The sequence below is a fragment of the Macrobrachium nipponense genome, chromosome 22, assembly GCF_015104395.2.
Source record: "Macrobrachium nipponense isolate FS-2020 chromosome 22, ASM1510439v2, whole genome shotgun sequence".
Taxonomy (NCBI): domain Eukaryota; kingdom Metazoa; phylum Arthropoda; class Malacostraca; order Decapoda; family Palaemonidae; genus Macrobrachium; species Macrobrachium nipponense.
Window position 1 is genome coordinate 15,625,473 of NC_087213.1, and position 20,000 is coordinate 15,645,472.

A 20,000-nucleotide genomic window follows, 5' to 3' on the forward strand; every position below is an offset into this window, starting at 1 on the left:
ATTATATATATATATATATATACATATATACATATATATGTGTGTTTGTGTGTGTGTGTATGTATGTATGTGTGTGTATATCTATACACTGAATTGGAATTTTTCTCTACCATCAAATTTTTGACAGACCCTGCCTTTGTCTGCCAACTATAACGCTCTAATCTTCAGAGCAATAACAAAGTTCCTAAGCTGGTATCAGATGCCCTCCTACGGCGGGGTAAATACGCATATCTAAATAAGAACCTCTAGGTTTTGCTTTGCTGCCCTCCCTCCCTCCCTCGCAGAGAGGCCTCTCCACATTATGACATCCAGATTACAATTTCTGTCAGTGGCTGGTAAATTCTCCCTGCAGGGTTGCTGGTCAGGATGTAACTCGGTCAACTTCACGAATTTCCTTCTATTGGATTGGTACAAGTTGAGGCATTGACAACCCTGTTTGCACAAACAGGATATTCCTGATCACCTGTTGCAAGACTTAGAGGAAGAAACAACTGTGCAATGTGAAGTAATTCTAACAGATATTGAGATGCATTACTAAATGAGTACTCGATCTTGTTTACTCTGGGTAAAATAGCTTCATGAGACGGTTTGTCAAAAGCGAGTTGCGATTATCGAAATTCGAGTCTGAACTTCTTTGGAAGTCATTTTATCCTTTCGCTAAATCTCAAGTTATGTGAGAAACGCTATTTATCTTTTACGTTTTAAAATTTTATGTTGATATGATGCCAAGGTTTTTTAAAAATTTCATGGTGTTTTTGTTATGAGAATATTGAATACTGTTGTCTTTGCTGAAAAATTTTTGTGGTCTACAACATCAAATTTGGTCACATTTGCCCTCAAGTCTCTGTGGGTTAATGCAGTTTGATATCAGATTCACGTTATACGTCCGTGCATGTGCGGATAACTGTCCGTTATCAACAACTTCCACAGCTAACGGACATGTGGAAGCCCAAGTACGCCTTACATATAGTGCGGACATTATTTAAGTCAGCAATCCATTGAATGCTAATTGTTCTTCGCCCAAATGAGATTAATTTAAGTAAACGTCCCCCAGAAATCTGAATAAACAGCTCGCTGTGATAGCTGATAAGACAGCAGTCTAGCCCCCGAAGAGCGAATCGTTCTGAAAACTACAAAAGATGAACTGATCAACAAACACCAAAGGGTATTGTGGATGCGCTAATGAAGGGCAAGGTCACGGAAAGCACTGAGAGTGGTGGAAATACTAAGGGTCATAGGGAGACTCATAATTCCCCTGAAGCCAGTAAAGAAGTGTGGCTACGAAAGGAACAAAGGACCTTGGGTATCATAGAAAAGCAGTGTGGCTGTCCACGTGATTAATGAATGCATCAAGTGAAAGTAATCTATGAACACTAAGCTGAGCACTGCGGAAGGCATCGTTCTGCTTTGATTTTAAGATTACTGAGATATTACTTTTGTTCCACTAAATTCACGGTGCATTGGCGGTAATATAAACTTAGAAAATTCGTCAGTATTTCTTTCTATTTGATTAAATTGTACCATTGATTAACAAATTATTTTTTAATTTTGGAGTCCCTTCTAGTATCCTTTTGATGAACTTTTACTCCCAATTTCTTTTTCTTATTTTTTTTTTTACTTATTTCCAGTCTTTCTGTACTCCATCTGTTTTGGAATCTTAAATGAAATATATTTTTATGAAATCTCTGAAATGAGACGAAATTAGGTACAGTGAAATAAAAAAGGTGTTTCTGTATATTAAAGGGAACCTAGAATCTAGATATTGTTGAAGCATCTTTTGAATTGAAATGCTATTGTAACTGAGACAAGAAAGGAAAGATATGGAAAATATAATGTACTGGATGATCACCAATAATAGTTATTGCAATTATTAGTTGACTAATTATAGAAGATAAGATGTAATAAATCTAATGGAAACCAAAATGCAAACAGTAATGCTGAGCGAAATAGAATAAATGAAAATAGTTTATTAAACTATATATTACCTAAGGTGATCCAGTCATATATGTCTATATATATATATATATATATATATATATATTATATATAGAATAATATATATATATATATATATTTAAATATAAAGATATATGCCACGAAGGAAAAATAAACGAAGGAGTAACTGCGAGACCTTTCCTTGAACTGCTTTAATAAAGGACGTGGAAACGTCGAAAGGTCTCGCAGTTACTCCTTCGTTTATTTTTTCTTCGTGCATATATCTTTATTTATGGATTTATCACGTTCCTAACTTTCGTGATTCAGTTATACAAATATATATATATATATATATATATATATATATATATATATATATATATATATATATATATATATATGTGTGTGTGTATATATATATATATATATATATATATATATATATATATATATATATATATATATGTATATACACACGTATATGAGTATTTATTGTGCGTCTGTGTAATCACGAGTATATGTGTATGTGTGAGAGCGAGAGTGAACATGTGCTTTTAATTGCATGGATGAGTGTATAAAAACTAAGCTTATTTTTATGCTTGAATATCGAGGTACTCCTGTCTGAGCATTACAATCAGCTCATTACCCATTAATGTATTATCGACCTCTATTAGATTGTGCGTTCAACTCAACATTACATTTTTGATAAAGCTGTTCATTATCTCGTCGTGATTTGATTGTTCCTGAAGAAGGTCGTTTATTTTAAGTCCAACGTAGATGCTCATTAGTGATTTAATGCTTGCTTTACAAAGCGGGTTCCTTTTGTGCTTTCAGATCCAGCAGTCGGTGAAATAAGGCGAAGGTGAAAGCAGGTATGTTTTTCCACGTCCAATTTATTTCCATTGGTCTTCATAATCGTTACTCAGTCATTCTTTAGGAAGGGAACATTGTCTTTGCAATTAATTCAACCTTGGCTCTCCTAAGACCGAGTTATTTTTACTATTCTGTACAACGTGACTGTTGTTATGAGTCTATTTATTTGTTTTGCTGCTGTGTATGTTGATCATTTTAATTGGGAGACATAGAGCCGAACACTGGGACTGTTCCCCATTAGAGTAGGTGAAGTCACAAATTACTGTATTCAAGTATTCGAGGCTTATTTGAGCCGTAAGGTCAAATTTTCTTGACCTCCAGAGTCTTGCCAATAACTACGATTTGGAAGTTATCAGATTGTGTTGAAAGTTCCATTGCTACCTTGATAAAGATGGCGGGAAATAGAGGCTGCAGTTGAGAAAGATAAAACTCAATGCAAAAATTCATTCTATTTTTCGTTACGTACACACTTTTTATTTTTTAACTTAGTATCGGTTCGTCCATCAATAACTTATAATCAAATGAGCAATCTAACTGAATTCCTTTTTTTCTAAACATTCTGGGAAGTACTCATTAACTATTATCTCCTAAGATGCTTTCAATTGCAATAAAATATGATGCAGCACTCACCCTCTCTCTCTCTCTCTCTCTCTCTCTCTCTCTCTCTCTCTCTCTCTCTCTCTCTCTCTCTCTCATCCATCAGTCCTGCAATATACCTGAATACTTTTTCTTTCTAAACATTCTGGGAAGTACTCAGTAACTATTATCTCCTAAGATGCTTTCAATTGCAATAAAATATGATGCAGCACACACCTCTCTCTCTCTCTCTCTCTCTCTCTCTCTCTCTCTCTCTCTCTCTCTCTCTCTCCATCAGTCCCGCCTAAACGCACAGTCACTGATTAATTATACAGGTTTTCGTTGTATCTTAATATCTTCGACTTTTAATGCACCAGAGAACAGTCAGATTTACATATTTACAATCTGGCTCTATAAAAGAGATATCCATTTCAAATATATGCAACAGGACCTTTGTAAGTAGTACCATATGCCCATATGCATGGTTATGTTTCATTTGTAAATTAAATTCTATTTCCCAGAGAAACCCCACATTTTGTTATTCCGTGAGATCAACATTACTAAAGGAGACCAACGTGGTAGATTCGGAGAAAAAAAGGCATTAGTAGTGGGGAAGAAGTAAAAACAATTATGATAATGAAACCCGTTTCGTAAAAATAGCATTTTAATACTAGCTACCATGGGCCAGTGTGTTATTTTATGCCATCAGTCTTTTAGAATGCTATCCAGTTTTTTTTATATTTGTCATTCGGTGTTTATATTCAGAAAGAAATTTTCTCGTGTTTTTGGAACATTTCCATCGGTTGATACGCAAAAGTAACTGACCAATGTTTCTTATGGCCTTGGAATATTCTAATGCCGTGCTGGCCTTGTGGAAAGCTATCTCCTTCCACAAATGTGAAGTGATATCTTCTGGCATTCGTTAATTTTATCCCTTTCTTATTTATTTATAAATCTGATTATTTACCTGTTTATTTAGATATTCATGTGTCTGCTTATTTATTAGCCACCCCCCACTTTTTTTTTTTTTTTTTTTTTTTTTTGAGGTAATGTACTCCACAAGCTTCTGAGGTAATCACTGTTAGTGACTACCTTTGAAGCTTGTGGAGTACATTCAGTACATTTTGGATGACTCCATAATCATGCTTGATCAATATGAATAATAGCACAGTTGCACCCAGCACAGAAATTCACCTCCCAGACGCGGAAATGACCCGCTCGTCCATTCTTCATAAATGCCTGCTTATTTATGAGTTGCTTGCAGTGTTCTCTTCTGTCATAACGACAACCGACGCCTAAAAAGTCGAGGTTTTCAATTCTCTAGACGATACTGTTTTGACAAACGTAAGCCGCATTAAGGGAGGTTTCGAGTCCTCGCATTTCTTTGTCATAAGACGAACAAGTAGGAACGGACCTCGAATCAGCAATAATTGTAGTACATGTATGTATATACTATGATATATTATTTACATATATATATATATATATATACATATTATATATATAACTATATATATATATATATATATATATATATATAATATTAATATATATATATATATATATATATATACATATTATATATATATATATATATAGATATATATATATATATATATATATATATATATATAATGCATGTTGGTAGTATTTTTTTACAAATCTATGGAACCTAACTCTACTATTTATATAGCAGTGTTGGTGCTGTTACTGGAGGCTGCCTGCTCGGTCTATTCTTCCCTTAGAACTCCTGACAAATTATGGATCTCTCAGGTAAGAAGAGTGAAAACTGACAGGCAAAATATGGATATTGTATGCATGATGATGATAATGACTAAAAATGAAGGGCAAAATTTGGATATTGTATGTATGATGATGATGATGATGACTAAACATGACGGGCAAAATTTGGATATTGATATATGATGATGATAATGACTAAAAATGACGGGCAAAATTTGGATATTGTATTTGTGATGACGATAATGACTAAAAATTGCGGGCAAAATTTGGATATTGAATATATGATTATGATGATGACTAAACATGACGTGCAAAATTTGGATATTGTATGTTTGATGATGACTGAAAACTTCAGGGAAAATATGGATATTGTATGTATGATGATGATGATGATAACTAAAAATGACAGGCAAAATATAGATATTGTATGTATGATGATGATGACTAAAAGGCAGCCTGAAGACTGCATATACCTCAAGAAAACTGACTGGAACCCTCAAACCGGATTTCGATAACTCAGGATAGCAGACTGAAAACTATACTCTGTTTTTTCCCATCTGTCCATCCGCCTGTGGTGTTTTCGCATGGTAACACTGCGTCCCGGGCTTTAAATAGTTACGCTTTGTGTAAGTTTTAGATAAATAAAAGGATATCTGGGTGTACATTTGCATCGGAAAAGTGTTTTAATAATTTACTGTATGCGAATTACACCGTTAATATTCGAAGTAGGATATTATTCAAATCTCGGGAAGCAGTGTTACCATGCGCAAACACCACAGGCGGATGGACAGATGGAAAAAAAAAACAGAGTATAAGGTTCAAATAACTGATTCTGAGACAGAATACTGATATCTTGGTTGACTGACTGAAACCCTCAGAAAACAAATCTCAAGAGAGCTGGCTGAAAAGATCGCATAAAATATTTAAATTATTGTTAATATTTCAAGAAAGTCAGCCAACTGAAAATTTCAGAGAAAATATATCAGTAATTTGAGAAAACTGACTGACTAGTTCAGACAATCTGTTGATGTCTCTATGTATACACACGCATATATGTATATATAATGCTTGTGTGATTGAATATGTAAAATCTATATGTATGAATATGTGAAAGTGTGTTTGTACATGCATAGACCTTATACAGATTTCGGCAAAAGCAATTATATTCAAGAAGTCTGTTTTTATTTTGTCTTCGTTCATATTCCTTTTCCCATCTTCTCTTTATTATTTGTCTGCAAAATCTTGTTTTGTTCTTATTCTTTTTATAGATATTTATATGTTTATTCGTTTACTTATGACTAAGGAACAACGGCAATAAGTGAACCTGGTGCTGGAGAAATGCAAGTTATGGAGACAAAATCCAAACGCCAGCCAGAGGAAGCAACTCCCCAAAGCTTCAAGACCTACAAACGACGGTTTTGGATCCTGGGAGTCTTCTCCTTTTTAGCCTTCTTCCAGGTAGAAGCGTGACTCCCTTTTATACCCCTTCATGGGACCAATATGACCCATATCAGCCTTCCTCCAGGTACGAAATGTAATGCCGGTTAGTGTTTTCTCAGGTACGAATGTGACTTGTCAGCCCTTAGCAGGTACGAAAGTGATTCCTATCTGATCTTTTTTCAGGTATAAACTTAACCCCCTGTTCGTTTTCTTCGAAGTACGAGCATCAGTTTTTACTACAATGAAGGCTTTTGGTTGATATTTTATCTATTGCAGGTTTCATAGACATTTCCAAATCTTTTTTATGAATTTGCTGAATGCTATAAGCAACAATCAACTTTCACAGACTGGTATTAAAAATCGTTGGGTTGAGGATTTACGCATCATACACAATTCATTTCTAGATATAATTGGTAACAGAATATCAGTAGCATTGAAATAGGTATTATACGCTTTGAAGACGATTTGAGTAAGATCTACTAATAGTTTCCAGATATTTCGTTTCTCCTCTAGAAAGACAATAAAAAGGAAGTTAATTTGGTATTAACCCGTTATGTATCCACTGTGACGCGTAACCTAATCCGAGGTTCTATAGTAGATTCATATCATTCGTGCATCTGATGTCTAGGCCATTTCCTTACGACGCTTCTGATTGGCTGCTGATAAGCCAATCACAGAACTGGAAACTCTCAGTCTCGCTCGAGGGTTCACAGAGGCAGGATGTAAGTTCCAACCTCTTTCAAAATTTTTTACTTTCATTACACCCCAGTTTTACCCGCAGAAAAGGAGTGTTTCCGAATTTCATCATTAAACATCTTCAAGCCAAAAGGATTATAATGATAATATAAGAATTATGAAGAAAATCTTAATGTATAATATATAATAAAAAGAATAATGAGAGGGATATAGGAGGACTGATTGTAGGAAAGAAAAATCAATGGGATGAATGAATGTCCTCCTTAAGGTATCTATATCTAAGTAACGATTTTTTTTTTTTTTCATATAGAGATTTCCACTATAGGATATGAAAGGGTGATGGTGATAATTTCAGTGACGATAATGAAGTCTTAATATTCTATTTCCCCCATAAGACTTCTATCGAGGCGTGGTGATTATGATGATGACGTCATCGAGTAATCACGTGAGCAACACCTGATCACACGAAGATAAGAGAGAGAGAGAGATAGAGAGAGAGAGAGATTAATATTCTTAATCTTTTACTTGTTATTTTCATATTGATAGCCCTACATATAAGTTTTTTGGTAGGATTGTCTTCCATTACATTTAAGGTACGAAATTGTATGAAACAGAAGATGATTAAAGATGAATGCACTAGGAGTTCATGTAAGGAATGAAAACATATAGTCTATATTAAGAATTTCATGTTTATTTCACTATAAATATTTTAGTATTAAGTTTACTGAAGTACATAATTCTTATATCATTATAATCCTTAAATTATTGGCTTGAAGGCGTTTAGTGATGAAATTCGAAAACTCCTTCTCTGCAGGTAAAACTGAGGTGTAATGAAAGTTATAATTTTTGAAAGAGAGTCGGAACATACATCCTGCCTCTGTGAACTCTCGAGCGACACAGAGTTGCCAGCCCTGTGATTGGCTTATCAACATCCAATCAGGAGCGTCATAAGGAAATGGCCTAGACATCAGATGCACGACTGATGTGAAACTACTTATAGTACTATATAGGGCGGAAGCTCCACGGGACGCTGTGTTCAGTATTAGCCCCTTTGTGACCAACGTATCATATACACCCATTTCTATATTGTGTGATCGACAAATTATAATAATAATAATAAACGATACTGTACTTAGCATGAGTTTACCCTGGACTTTTTCAAAGGTGGATAAATACAGGGTTAATACCGAAGTTAATTTGGTATTATCCGCACTGAAGGCGACTAATTGGAACATCATACTACACACAAATAGTTGAGAGTTCTCTGTTCCTCTTCAGTGTAGGTAATACAATGTGGATAACACGGCGCTATCCATATTAAACACGACTTGAGCCCAGTGTTTAACTGCTTCGAGACATCTCGTCTCCCCATCTGTATGGGATGCATAGCTGATGACTGACGTCGAACGCAAACTGTAATAGCTACCTCACATGTTAACACTGCCGCTAGGATCTATAGTAGATTCACATCAACCAAAAAAAAAAAAAAAAACCCCCGGTGCAATTGATGATTTCCCTAAAATCAGTTCTTTAATTCTTTACGACGCTCCTGATTGGCTGTTGATAAGCCAGTCACAAGGCTGGAAACTCTCAGTCTCTCTCGGGAGTTCACATAGACAGGATGTATGTTCCACCTCTCTTCAGGGATACTTTTGAATGACGCATCTCTAAAGAGAAGTGGAACATACATCCTGCCTATGTGAACTCTCGAGAGAGACTTGAGAGTTTCCAGCTCTGTGGTTGGCTTATCAACAGTCAATCAGGAGCGTCGTAAGGGACTAGACATCAGATGCACGGTTGATGTGAATCTACTATTGTCGTTTCTGTAATCTTCCATAAATGCCTTGCTATCACAGGATGGATGGATTATATTTATGAAATGTTGGGGCATGGGGGAATTGTGGTGGCATAACATATTTCACGTTGTACATGGTTACAATGTTGATTACACGTTCTTATATCTGTTAGGAGTATTGGTCTTCGTTACATGCAAAAGCACCAGGACGAGTGAGAAATGAAAATTCCGAGAGACAAACAAATTAAATTATATATATATATATATATATATATATATATATATATATATATATACATATATATATAATATATACATATATGTATATATATATATATATATATATATATAATATAATATATATGTGTGTGTGTGTGTGTGTGTGTGTGTGAGTGCGTGTGTGTGTATATATATCATTCGAGCTATAAATTTCCTTTTTTATCTAAATTCGCTCTACCTCGGAATTGATCCCATGGGGGGACGAAATTATTATCAACTAAAAAATTCCCCTTCGGTACATATATGAAAATATATCAATTCCGAGGTAGAGCGAATTTAGATATTAAAGGACATTTGTAGCTCGAATGATATATAAATGAATCACGGTTCGATGTGATAATTATTCATAACAAAAGGCTACGTGGGTCAAACGCTCGAATTGGCTAACATGGTAGACGGGGTTTCATATCGATTCTAATTACGAAAGCACCGAGTTCGAGGGTGATTTGTAAGGTCAGAATCGATATAAACTTATAGCGTCTCTGTTGGCTGATTGGATAGCGTCACTGTCTGTCCTGATTTCGTTCCCGTCCACTTGGACGGTGGTTCGATCCCATGGGGGGACGAATTATTATCACAACTAAAAAATTCCCCTTCGGTACATATATGAAAATATATGTTATAACATAAGTTAGTTATATATATTTATATATCAACAACACCAACACACACTACCACAAGATATATATTATATATATTATATATTTATATATACATACACACACACACACACACACACACACATATATATATATATATATATATATATATATATATATATATATATATATATATATATATATATATATATATATATATATATATGAAAATGGGTGGTAATTATAAATGACTGGATAAATAACATTGTCATTTTACAGAACATCTTTTATTCTTGGATGTTAATGGAGGAATTACATTGTTGGCCAGATATTTCTTTGACGTACTCATCTCTTCCGAAATGAATATCCGCTATTTATGGACAAGATTTTATGTACTGTGTTTAATATTTTTTTCTCCCTCTTTCCCACTTAGAATCTGCAGTGGAACTTGTGGGGTTCTTTAAGTGAGAGTGTGGACTTTGTTTTCGATGGATTCGGCTCCGGTACAGTGGCCATGATCGCCAACTGGGGCACCATTACGTACCTACTATTTTCATATCCTTGTGCTTGGATTATGGATAAAAAAGGGATCCGTGTTGCAGTTCTCATCATAGTATCCTCAGTCACTGTTGGAACCATCCTGAGGGCTGGATCTCTCTTAATTGGTTCGGATGTTTTGTTCCTAGTGTAAGTTTTCATGTAGTCAACTTCTTGAAATTGTTAACAGTGAAATCATAAACTTCACATACTTTGAAATTCGGTGTATTTTGAAGCTTTTTTTCAGGTTTTGGAAGTCCTAATGAACGCAAACACACACTGTGATAAAGGAGAGAAAATTGTGAAATTGGTGCGAGGGCTCTTTTGCATGAGGCCTGGTTTTAATGACTTCAAATGTTCATAGGATGTGTCACATAGGAGCCATCTTGAATGGAGCAGTGGGCCCCCTTGTCCTGCAGTCATCTGCCATGATAGCTGCTATGTGGTTTCCTCCAAGCGAGAGAACGACAGCTACAGGTAAGTCAAAAAATTTGAATCGTGCGTTATATCATGGTTATTCTCATTAGTGTTTTTATTGATCATGCAACATTATTAACTACTATGTTAGGAAGTATAAAGTATATTAAATGGAAGGGACAAAAACAGGGCGAGGCTGGTCATTTACAAAGAACAATAGCTAAAAGAGAGTTCTTTATAAAAAAAAAAAAACAGACAAGACATGGCACTAACATGTAATAACAATTATCATTATAATGCTAATGCTCTCAGCTAAGAACACTAGATAGTGTAAAATAAATAGCAGAGAAAACTTATTGTACTTTAGACAATACTGAAGACTGATGGTACGCATCTTTAGCTCTGCACTGCATTGTGTTCTGTCAGCAACCCTGTACTTCTCAGCTTATTGCCTGGAGTCTTATGCTGAACTGCTCTTTGCCTTTAGCCCTGTGTTTTGCTACTTTCTTCCTATTTCAATATAGTCCATGGTGTTGCGCCCCAAACCTATGCTTTACTGCTTTCTGCATTCAGCTCTACACTTCATTGCATTCTGCGTTCAGCCTTTCACCATATTGCTTTCTGCTTTCAGGCCTTTGCTGCAATGTGCTCTGCCATCAGCCTTGTGCTGCAGTGTGCACACCTCTTAGCCTATGCTGCATTGCCTGCTGTTTGTTCAGCCCTATGATGTACTTACTGCGCTTTTCCCTTAGCCTTCGGTACATTCATTTCTATCTTGATCTGTATGCATCTCCATGTTTTACCCTCAGCCCTTAATCTGCATTGCTCTATGCCTCAGCCCTAACTGCATTACTCTGTGCCTCAGCCTGAACTGCATTGCTCTGTGCCTCAGCCTGAACTGCATTGCTCTGTGCCTCAGCCTGAACTGCATTGCTCTGTGCCTCAGCCTGAACTGCATTGCTCTGTGCCTCAGCCTGAACTGCATTGCTCTGTGCCTCAGCCTGAACTGCATTACTCTGTGCCTCAGCCTGAACTGCATTGCTCTGTGCCTCAGCCTGAACTGCATTGCTCTGTGCCTCAGCCTGAACTGCATTGCTCTGTCCCTCAGTCTGAACTGCATTGCCTTCAGCCCTCTTCTAAATTGTGTTCTGTCTCCAGCCCCATGCTTCAATATTTATGCTTTCAGGCTTTCATGATATTGTTTCCTGCCCTTGGTTTAAACTGCATTGCCTCTTCCTTCAGTCTTCAAACATAAAACTTAGCTATCCATTTTGTTACTTTATTTTGTTCCAGTTTTACTTCTCATTTAAAGGCAAAATGAGATACACTGGTATGGTTCAACTGTATCTTAATTATTGTTATAACCATTGTTTGAGACAATCAGAGAATTCCCATATTTAGTCTTCTTCAGCTGTTTTATAACAGTTATTTGACTTGAAAGAAGGCAGTAATATACATCAGAAGTCTGGATTAGAAGAATACAAAGTTTTATATACAAACATATAATCTGTTGGTCCTTAAGAACTTTTACGCTTCTCATGAAGTACTTCTTCAGCATGTGATCAAATGGTAATTTGTATTAAGTGCAAAAGCTTCTGAGGAGCAAATGATAACGAAATCAGGTACTACCTTAAATGTCCGAGAATGATTTTTCTTTGAATGTCTTTTTTCTTAGGCTGTGGACAGCTCATAACCTTAATGGGAGGTGCCGGCAGTTATCTGCAGCCTCTCGTTGTTAGATCACCTAATCCTGCTACCAAGGAAGAGATAAGATCAGATATTGCTAGGCTTCTGGAAATCTGTAAGTTCTTGTTGATTTAGCGTTTTTGATTAATTAATTAGACATAATGTTAAGGGTTTGTGTATATTTTTCTTTTACAAGGCCAATATTATTATTATTATTACTATTATTATTATTATTATTATATTATTATTATTATTATTATATGAAGGTAGGAGACCATCTCTTAAACATGTTTTGTTAAAGATGATGGCAGCATCAGTGGAATTGATTTTATATATGGTCTTTTCAATTCTTCTTATTATTCTCTTCTCATCAGGGCTGATATTTGCTAATAGCTGGCCGATGTTCATATCTTGGTTAAAGAAATGTTTTCTAAGAATACTAATTTATTGTTATGATAACAAAAGTGATTAACAAATCTTAGTAATGGAATTCCAACGTTTCCAACCGTATCATCGGTTCATTTTCAAGGAAAGGTGAGCGTGAACTGATTGGAATGGGTTGTTTGTTGTTTAAGATTAAGCTGGCCTTGTGCCAGCACGGGCTCTTGCTCACAGAGCAGCCCGTAATAAGGGAATGGGGTCGTTCGGCGGTATTTATTGTGTCCCAGGTGCTCTGTCTGATGGGCGCTGCGTTTTCATTGGCTGAACAGAGGATTAAATCCCTGAGTCAAGCCGTCTTGCAGAGGTGGAAGCTCGCACTGCTCTTCGCGTGCGGACGCTGGAGACTGGGAGCATAGTATTGGGCAGGGGCACCTGATTGGTCCGTTCGATCGGCTCTATGGTGCCGGCGGGCAGCGCCCTACGTGCCACCGTCGGGAGGAGTGAAGTCTCTTGAGTGGTGTTAAGGCTGGGTCTCTCCTTCCCGATGTGTAGGGCCTCTAAGAGGCGGAGGCGACGGTGGTCTGCTGCCTTATCGATAATACCAATATTAGGAATAATGTCCTTCCGAGTTATCCTGGTATTGTGGACGTTTTTTGCATGATTATGGATGGCGCCTTCCTGAGCGTGGCAGGATATCCTCTTGGAAAATCGCATCGTTGTCATACCAATGTAGGCGCCGGGGCATTCCCGGACAGGGCATTTGTATTGGTAGACAACGTTAGTTTTCTTGAGAGGGTCCTGCATCACAGGGGCTGGGTTGTTTTTCATAATCAGGCCACTGGTCTTCTTGCTTTTATAGTAAATGATCAATTTTACTTTTTTCGCAGGGTCCGTGGGGGAGACATTCCTTTCGATGATGTTACGAAGGGCTCGTTCATCCTCTTTGTATTTCTTGTGAAATGCTCCCTTGTAAAAGAGAGTGACGTCTTCAAGGGCGACGGGGCGAGGCTCCTGCTGGTACCACTTATCGATGTTTCTGCGAATGGCTTTTTTTTTTCGATGTCCCGGTTGGAATACCCGTTGTTAATTAGAACTTGGGCAACACGTTCTAAATTCAGTGTGCGTGTCCTTCCACGAAGAGCAGTGTGAGAGAGCTCTCTTGATGAAGGCGCTGATTGCAGTGCGTTTGTATCTCTCTGGACACTCGCTCTCGCCGTTCAGAATTGAAAAGACCATATATAAAATCAATTCCACTGATGCTGCCATCATCTTTAACAAAACATATTATTATTATTATTATTATTATTATTTAAAACATGAACCCTATTCATATGCAACAAGCCCACAGATGGCTATTGACTATAAATTCAAGCTTCCAAAGAATTAGTTGTTCATTTGAAAGAAGTAACAGAAGGTTATGGGAAATACAGAAAGAAGAGACGAGCTATTAGAAAAGAAAAAAAATTAACAAATTAATAAATAGCGATAAAAATGTAAGAAAATTATTGAAATAAAAGGAGTGTTATTTTATGGTAGCCTGAACTCCTTTAAGTTCCAGTAGCCCAACATCCTCAGGGAGACAGTTCCAGAGGACTAAAGGACCTCTGGAACTGAGAAGTTCTACTGCGAGCCACATTTATTGCATATTAGTGCTGCTGTTCAGCAAATCTCGTTGCTCTCGACATGGAAACAGGATCAAGGACCAATGTAAATAGGAAAGATTTTTGTTGAAATACATAACTTATGAAAAATTAGCAAACAAGCGACCATCCGTCAATGGTCCAACTCATAACTGCTGGAATTAGGAAACAGAAACCTACCACCACGAGCCACTCTATCTAAAAGAGATACATCCCAGGTAGAAGCAGACATCCACACTAGAGAAGAGTTTTCTAGTAACAAGGAAAAATGACCGAAAACAGGTTGCACTGATTTTATCACTGCAAATATATAAGGCCTTGTGAACAATGCCTAACTTTTGTGCAGAATTTGAGGACACTTTTATTAGATATTTCTCAAAAGTAAGATGTGAGCCAAAGGTTACACCAAGAATAGTTAAAGCTTCATACTTATTCAGAAGAGTCCTATCCACCTGAAGAGGAGGATGGGGTGGAAAATCTGTATAAGATCTGCTAATCAATAGTGTTGTCGTTTTACTGGAGTTTAGCCTCATTCCCCATCAACTACACCATTCACTGATGCCCTCCATGTCACGATTGAGACTAAGGGTAGATTCATTTCTCATAAGTGGAGACTTTACTACGCCCACAAGTGTTGCATCATCAGTGTTCCTTACTTTCGTTTGTTTAGATTTTTTCTTCAATTTGTTTACTGTATTGGTTTTTATATTAAAGTATAGCCCTAATAATAATAACCAAGAATTAGAGGTTGGAACAAACTACCCCCAATAATAACCAAGAATTATAGGCTGAAAAAGTTGAAACAATAAGGCAAAATATTTTGTGTTTTCTTTCAAAGTTTCATCGTTGAAGATGGAAATAGATATTGGAAATTAAGGAAGTATAATAAAATCAGTTTAATACTATTTATGAAAATGTTTATGTCCGGAACTTAGAGTTAAATCTGCTAGATATCCTTCTATAAAACCCACAGGATCCTAACTGCCCAACTACCTGTTTAGCCTAGAGTATTATTAAGCTTTGGTAACAGGAAAATGAATGTTGAGAGAACACTTGAACGCCTCAGAGGCTCTGTGGAATTACTACTGCTGTTGCAAAGAGCCGGTTAAAAGACAATGTGATAGATCCAAATGAGTTTCTTATGTGAAAATGTTCCTTATTTTCTTTATTTTCACAAAATACTCTGATGAAGTGAATGTCAATGGTGAGTGTATGTTTATCGACACATTCAATGAAAGCCAAAAAGGTCAAGGCAATATAAAAAATAATTTTGTACCTACAATTTCGTAACGAGCATCAGATCCACATACATAATGAGTTTTCTATTTTTCTCCTTTCACAGATGTAGGAGTTTCTGTAGGAGTTTTAGTCTTAGTCTTTGTATACTTCCCAGCGAAGCCTCCAACTCCTCCTTCCGTCACATCTACTAAAGAGAGAGTCGATCTCAAGGGCAGTGCTGCTAGACTTATCAGGTAACCACCTTTCTCAGTTCTGCCTGTTACAGGAGTCATTGTTTATTAACGTTGGAGCCAGTCAAATTAATGTTACGTATTCCAGATCTCTCGGGCAATCTCTACATTCCTTTCCTTTCTCCTCTCTGTCATCTCTCTTCTCTCTATTCTCTCTCTCTCTTCTCCTCTCTCTCTCTCTCTCTGTCTTGAATGTATAATTATATGTTATATTCTATATAATTATATATATATTATATATATATACTATATATATATTATATTATTAATGTATGTATGTATGTATATACATGTGAATGTTGTGCATGTGTGTGTGTTGGGTGTATTAATGCTGTGTGTATAATGTATAGTATGTACATATTGTAATATATATATATATATATATATATTATTATATTATATATATATATATCGATTATTAATGTATATATAATTAATATTTATTATAATATATACTTTATATATATATATCAAATATATATTATATTGTATTGTATGTATAATACATAGAAATATAATATATATTTATATAATATATAATATTAACGTTTTTACATTTACATATGATATACTATATAATAATATATATTATTATAATATATATATTAATTAATATAATATATACACGCACAATTTTTCATAGACATATCTCTCTAAGCTTACTCGGCCTATGCAGTTCCTCAGTTGTTCGTCCTGGTCCTTCCTGCATCCCCTAGGGTGCCAAAACAAGTGACTGATTGATTGACTAAAGTCAAATTTATGATAACCGTTCAGAAAGAAGGTGCCAGTTTGCTCGAGAGACCTACGGTTCCAGACGTCTAAATTCCTTTTTATTTTTTCCTAAATTCTTTTTTAGTCCTCTTATCACCTCAACTATTTTGTTTTTAAGCATAAATGTTTCTGATGGGTTCAGTACCAATTAAACCCAAGTTTCTGAGGGATCCTAGTACGAGTTTCAATAACAAATCTTTGGTTTATCGATGAATTCTGTTGTGGCTGGCGGTAACAAACTGGTTTTCTTAGATGTTTGATTTTAGAATTTACCTAACTTATAAGATGTATACGATATTCGTTTGCTGTTTAGCTGCTTACAGTTATGCATATTTTGTTTTCATATGCATTACTACTTTGTGTGTGTGTGTGTTTTTTTTTTTTTTTTTTTTTTTTTTTTTTTTTTTTTTTTTTTGAGGTGCCGCCGCTTGAAAAGCACACGTCATCCACCGAACGCTCATTGTAAATACATTCATACCCCGATGAACAAAATAAAGGAAATGGTTGAGATCTGATGCAAAGAGGAAAGGGTAGAATAGCAGTGACGTTTTGCTTTTCAAAATCACTCTCTTTATGACTTTAATATTTACCCCTCTATATTATGCGAATTTCCCTCACCGAAAATTCCCAGATAATCTGCTTCATAAAATTTAACTATTACTTTTTATCTTCCATACAAAGCGTTTTCAGACAATTCTCATTATTTTTGCCGTTGAAAACTAAGAATAACTTATGCAAATACCTGATATGGAAGATAGTATTTGCTAGGGATATCATAATTCGAATTTTTTTACCTTTCTGTATTGGAATAGTTTTTTTGCTTCTAATTAGTTGCTACGAAGTCACATGTCATTAAAACCTCTTTATTCTTTCTATAAATAACCAGGCTTTCACTGCTTATGAGTTTGCCTGCGTGTACTCAAGGCCATTATCGAGAGAGGACCTTCTTGGCCCCTTGTTTTTCTTCCATAGATTATCTGCCGTCTTCGTCAGTATCTCTTGTATCAGTCCTGTCTTCCCAACCTTCATAGAATTAAATAAATTTCAATATCAGATTTAAATGAAACTTACTGTATATTACGCTATCGCGGCATAATCAGAGTAATTTGCATCACAAAGGACTTGGAAACCGTATCTTGTTTGAGTCTTTGTATTTGTGGAGGGTGCATAAGCAGAGATCTCGAAGACCCCATGATTCTCACCAGGTGCGTTTTGGGGAATCGTTTGTGAATCCAGCGAGGGAATCAGTCAGGTAATATTCATGATCTTTGATTAAAAAACAACATTAATCTCTACCTGGAACTCGAGTTGCTCCCTTTTAATGTGTCATAACAGTATGTTAGGAGTCAGTGATTTCTGTATGATATAACTTCATTTTGCCAGGAAAATAGAATATACTCTTATGAGTTCTTAAACGATCTTTTGCAGACTTTAAAACTTTCTTATGACTTCGAGAATTTAAAACTTTCTTATGACTTCGAGAATTTCCTTCCTTTGGTTTTAGACTAATTTTTTTTCTTACGTATAATTTAAAAGGTAAATTGTTTGCACTATATTAAAATATAGGAAAATAATTTTACATCTTTAAGAAATCTTGAGGTGGAATTCTTAAAATCTTAAGATTCAAGATATCTATTGTTCTCAAAACTGAAAAAAAAGTCATCCCCAGCATAATTAATTTAATATATTTCTTGCGTAAATAATAACGGCATGAAGCGATAAATTGATTCACACACACACACACACACACACACACACACACACAACACACACACACACACAAATGGTTAATGACCATGTGAACAATTTCAAACTGCAATAAAGGTTGGTAAGTTATACAGAGGTCATCAGAAACCGCGCCTGCAGTACAGGCAGGATAAGTGAATGTACTTGAGGTTGAGTTAACCATAGTAAGCTCATAGAACAGACACTATTACTGAAAACACTGAAGGCCCAAATACCGGTTGTAAGCACAGAACAAGCGTTATTACTGAATGCAAGGAAGATTAAGTTATCGTTTGTAAAACAACAGAATAGACAGTCATATTCAATGCCAAAGGTCAAGTTACGGGTTATAGATAAAAAAAAATAAGAATTGTAACAATGGTTATGAAAAAGAACAATGTAACTATTATATAACCGAAGTCCTTATCGCTGAAGTACCACAAGTAACAAAGAGTAGTTTCATTTTTGTAACTCATAAAACTCCCTTTAGATTAAATTAGTAATAGTATATCATTCAATTGCATTGATTTGATATCTAATCCCCTCTGTTCTCTGATGTACTAATGAGTTCATTTTTTTTCTCCTTACAGGAATACCGACTACCAACTGACAGTCATATCCATGGTATTCTGTGTCGCTGTCCCAAGTGCGTGGCATACAGTTCTGAATTACTCTCTGAAAGACATAGGAATCGACCAGGTAATAGTAAAAATTTCTCCAGTAATGTTTTTGCATGATGCACCTGTGAAGTGAAAAGCTCCCCTGCGGAGAAAATGGAAATCCATTAGCTTTGTAGTGTTTTAACTTCATAGTTAAATGGTTCAGAGGGGTAAAAAGCGTTGAAATGATGTCAAAAGTGTTTCGCAGTTGTTATGCCTTTCGTCGGGACCTGCATACGGAATTGAAAGGACAGGAAAAAGTCAAGAATAAAGTTAGTGGAAAGGTTTCAGTCTTTTTGAGGGCTTCATAGTCTCTGAGTGTCTTAATCACTCAAATACGCTGATAGTTCCCTTAAAGCTTAAATCGACCAAAACCTATATAGTTTCACTGTTGTACAATTATTCTTGTATCAAATTTGTTTGTATATAATTTCAAAATCTTATTCAGCCTGTCCATTTTTTCATTTGTGTACCCAAGTCTTTCTCTTAATTCTAAATCAAGAGAACCTGTACTGGATAACATTGTTCCTAAATGTGTGAAAGAATCTGCCTGATAAATCCTATCCTAATTTATTGTTATTTCGTTCCTTCGTTCGCAATCTTTTTTCAGGTTTTCTGCTTTTCTTAGATTTATCACGAGTCCCATCTCTCTAGATATATTACGCATTTTATCAAACGAGCTTTTGTCCATCTTGCATTGTTTTGCTGATTAAAACAGCACCATCTACGCATTCCAAGTCAGTCGAGTTTCTATAAGCGCCCATCTAAACCTCTTTCAT

General features: G+C 35.7%; 1 protein-coding gene across 11 annotated transcripts in view; it reads left to right on the forward strand.

The window, feature by feature from the left end:
• Positions 1-2,711: 2,711 nt before the first annotated feature.
• LOC135198509 (solute carrier family 49 member 4-like) overlaps positions 2,712-20,000 on the forward strand; it is a 34,512-nt gene continuing 17,223 nt past the window's right edge. For 10 of the 11 annotated variants that reach the window (XR_010310814.1, XM_064226143.1, XM_064226142.1 and 7 more), the window contains exons 1-8: positions 2,730-2,807; positions 5,078-5,157; positions 6,431-6,585; positions 10,370-10,623; positions 10,838-10,950; positions 12,566-12,691; positions 15,940-16,069; positions 19,153-19,261. Coding sequence is in view for 10 of the 11 variants with exons in the window: in XM_064226143.1 (XP_064082213.1) it covers positions 5,145-5,157; positions 6,431-6,585; positions 10,370-10,623; positions 10,838-10,950; positions 12,566-12,691; positions 15,940-16,069; positions 19,153-19,261 (900 nt within the window). In the remaining variant the exon portion in view is untranslated. Of the gene's footprint in view, positions 2,808-5,077; positions 5,158-6,430; positions 6,586-10,369; positions 10,624-10,837; positions 10,951-12,565; positions 12,692-15,939; positions 16,070-19,152; positions 19,262-20,000 lie in introns of all 11 variants that reach the window. The other variant, XM_064226144.1, reaches the window with a different exon arrangement.